At 38.7% G+C, this 3,792-nt stretch overlaps 1 gene segment (V, D, J or C); it reads right to left on the minus strand.

Annotated features, from left to right (window-relative positions):
* Positions 1 to 694: 694 nt before the first annotated feature.
* Positions 695 to 1,555, minus strand: LOC118802769 (the record flags this gene model as incomplete). The annotated part of the segment is given in 2 exon segments: positions 695 to 987; positions 1,198 to 1,555. Coding segments are annotated over 2 exon segments (438 nt in total), but the record flags the coding sequence as incomplete, so codon positions are not given.
* Positions 1,556 to 3,792: the final 2,237 nt, after the last annotated feature.

Here is a 3,792-nt window from a genome sequence, read left to right on the forward strand (position 1 = left end):
TTGGACACCCTGAGGTACACATACCGTACAGAGCTCAAAAGTAGTTTTCGGGACAGTATTTGAGAACAGCAGTCCAACTGAGCAATAGCAAGCTACAAAACATTCACCTAAGCCCCCATTTTACGTCAAAACAAATGTGGGGACACTAATCCAACCGTTCTCTAATGGTAATGACATTGCTAGCCTGTTGGAATTTTCAATTAATAGTAGCATGTTTTCAATCTGAATCTGCTGCGAGCTACTGATATAACTACATTATACACATGAAAAGTGTGTAGCTAGTTCTCTCAAAATAGTTCACAGTTGTTATGTTTTGTCTTAAGACTTAATGTTTCCAGTGTAGACATCCTATAATTACCTCCAGAATGTCTAGATTCTATTAATGTCATAATGGCTGAGATCATTATGAGGTCAAAAGGATATGATTCCAAGAATGTTCTTCTATGTACCCACTGATAGACTCAGGGAAGAGGTTTAGAAAAGCCCCATTAGCTTTTTGAGCACAGCATGATCAAGTTTGTCTTCCAAATCAGTCTGACATTATAACCTGGGGGATGAAGAGGCTGAAGGTCTAAATGAAAAAAGTAAGCAGTTCCACATCCTGACAACAGCATTGCTCTGCATGAGTCATATGAAACACTTTTTTGTACAGTGTAGCTGGGTTTCCTGTCACTGTGGGCTCCATGGCACAGTAGTAGAGTGCAGAGTCAGATACTGCAGCAGAGGAGATGATCAGATCCACTCTTTTAACATCCACATCAGCATTCAGTCGTGGAAACTGTGGGGTTGCATGGCTCACATCTTTTGATGCTGGAATGATCATCAGTAAATACTCTGGTCTGGATCCAGGATACTCACGATACCACTGCAGATTACGCACAACACCATCATACTCATATGTGCAGGAGAGAGTAACTGTCTCATCCTCATAAGCATGAACCTGTGTTTTGTTCTCCAGGGGTGCTATTGACTGTGCACTACTGTTGCCTGAAATAAATAAAGAAAAATAGTTACATTATTTACTGTTATACGTGATCATTTTGCATAGACAAAAGTAGATTTAAAAACATCTAAAATATATATTTCATCTAGATAGAAAAGCACAATGCATACCTACAGCACAGAGGCTAACACACTTTTAAAACACATTTAAAAACATCTTTTCATATAGATATAAACTGAATTGATAACATGTACCTATCATGATCATAAAGACAGTCAGAGAGCACAGAAACATCATGGTGGTTCCAGTGTTCAGATAATGAGGAGAGATTTGGATGCTACTTTTCAAGCATGTAAAGACTCCTCCTACATTCTGTAGAGGAATGCAGCTCAGATGCATCACAGTTATTTAATCTCCCAGCCAAAAGTAAAATATTATTTCTTAACTGTTGACAGTAGTCAGTTATAATTAATTTATAATGTTGTTTTTAGACTTAATTTTTGCTACTTTTCTGTTACTTGTTTGGTGTTTATGAGGTTATAACCATGCATGTTTAATTATGTTTAATCACTCGTGTATACTGAGGTACAGTACCTTGCAGTTTGTTCAATTTAAGGTGCACTTTTTAGATTTACAGCTACTGTCAGCTCTTTACTCCAATCTAATAGTACAGGGAGATTCACTCGAAAGAGGCCCCAAATATTCTGTTGTAACTCCCATTAGGATGAAGCAATCTGAACCAAAAATGAACAATTACTAGAATCAACATGAATATTAAAATCCCCAAGCAGCAGCATGTCAGAATACATGCAACATACCTTGGCATATGTGTAATATATTGCATTACATTTGATGCTGGAAGTGATCTCTGTTTTCTGCCTGACACATTTCGATGTGGTGCCCCATGTTCCTGAACGTATCTGCAAGCATATAGCAATAGCAGCAATTTCAAGTTGGATGTTTTCCTTCAAATCTTCCACAGTGCAAGGCTTGCTCCGATATACTTTTCCTTTGAGCATACCCCAAAGGAAAAAGTCTGGTGGTGTCAGATCCAGCAACCGTGGAGGCCCAAGCCCCTTTGAAATTACCCTGTTGCCAAAAAAGGACTCAATTCTTGCCATGCTCCTTGCCTACCTCATCACTCCGACACAGGGGCATCCTGGCTTGTTCGAAGCTCCATATACTGAGGAACACAATGCACAGTGTTCCATTCAGATTGCTTCGTCCTTCCAGAATATTCGGGGCTTTCGAGTGAATCTCCTTGTATATTAATCATACCAAAAAGGATAAGACATAGTAAAGAAAATTATAGTAGGGTTGCAACCCCCTCATTACAAAGAGAAATGCACCTTTGAGAGTTCAGTTGTGTAAAAACCACAGCCACTGGCCTAAAGAGATGTAGAAAAAAAGAGATGGTCAGATGAGTCATCCCTCACCATATTCTATACAAGTAGGTGAGCGAATGTGTGCCATGCACCACAGGCCTAAACACTTATCCCTAAAGATGAAGGATGGTTAGGATCCTTAGAGGGAAAGGGAACCCTAGTCTGCTGAAGGCAACAGTGCTACCCACTAATCTACATCAACTGCATTTAACATAAAGGTTCTTTACCAATTGAAGGGTTCGTCTTTACAAAGGGCCTTTACAATATGTAGAGATTCTATAACCTTTGAAAAGGTTCTTCACACATCTTATTTACAAAAATGATTCTATAAGGAATGTTCTCCATTATCATTATAAGTGTTGTCAAGACTCCTGGTGACCATATGTATAGTATTCCTCCAGAATACCCAGTCTGTTCTTTAGGCTTCTGAATGGTTGCGTCATGCCTCCACTGATTGTTATATCCATCTTTTGGCTGCTCGTCTGCTCCCTCGTTTATCTTCAACTGTTCCGAGCATAATGGTCTTTTCCAATGAATTGGTTCTTCTGAGAGTATGTCCAATATAAGAGAGCTTCAGTTTGGTTATCTGAGCTTTGAGTGAGAGATCATGCTTGATTTGGCAGAGGATCCATTTGTTTCTTTTCTGTCCAAGGTACTCTCAGAGGACTTCACCAACACCAAAGTTCAAAAGCATGGATATGTTTCTTGTCATGACTCTGGAGTGTTGACCAGTGTAGTAGTTAATCAATAGAATGATGAGATTCTCTGCTCTGATTGACACAAAGGCTTTTCTGCAGTCTAGAAACCACATGTTGACTTCCTTCTTGCACTCCTTGTCTTTTTCAAAAATCCAGCATTACACCTGCAGTGTTATGTTTCGTTCCTCTTGCCTTTCCTAAATCATGCATGCATATCTGGCAGTTGTCTTTCAATGTAAGATCTGCACTGAATGATGTTGGGCATAATTTTACTGTTTACATTGTGCAATAGCTGGCACACTCTTTTTTGTTTCCCTTCGTTGGTATTGGGATTTAAACTGACCTCTTCCAATCTGCACTTCCAATCTAGAACTGAACAACATCTTTTTTGTTAAGATCTTTTGTGTTTTCCTTCCATGTTTTTTGTATTTTTGTTTTATCTGTGATGATCTGTCCATTGACATCTCTCAGTGTACCCAGTCATGCCTAAAATGTATTTTTGATCCTGTATCCTCAGAAAAACAGTCCTTGTTTTTCCACATTTGTTCCCATTTTCAATATATTTATGAAGTTGTTGTGGTATTGGTCCATACCTTTCCAAGCTGCTCTCTGGAATACATGGTTAATTCTCTTAAAAGATCTTTGTCCTTCTCAATTTTAGCTCCACTGTGTCATAAGACATCTACTTTGATTTCTTTCTCCTTGTCGTTATTTCCAAGTTTTTCTTTGATTCTTCTTTGATGGGTTCTTTGAGTCCAATCCATAG

This window comes from Colossoma macropomum, unplaced genomic scaffold (assembly GCF_904425465.1).
Source record: "Colossoma macropomum unplaced genomic scaffold, Colossoma_macropomum, whole genome shotgun sequence".
NCBI classification, from domain to species: Eukaryota; Metazoa; Chordata; class Actinopteri; order Characiformes; family Serrasalmidae; genus Colossoma; species Colossoma macropomum.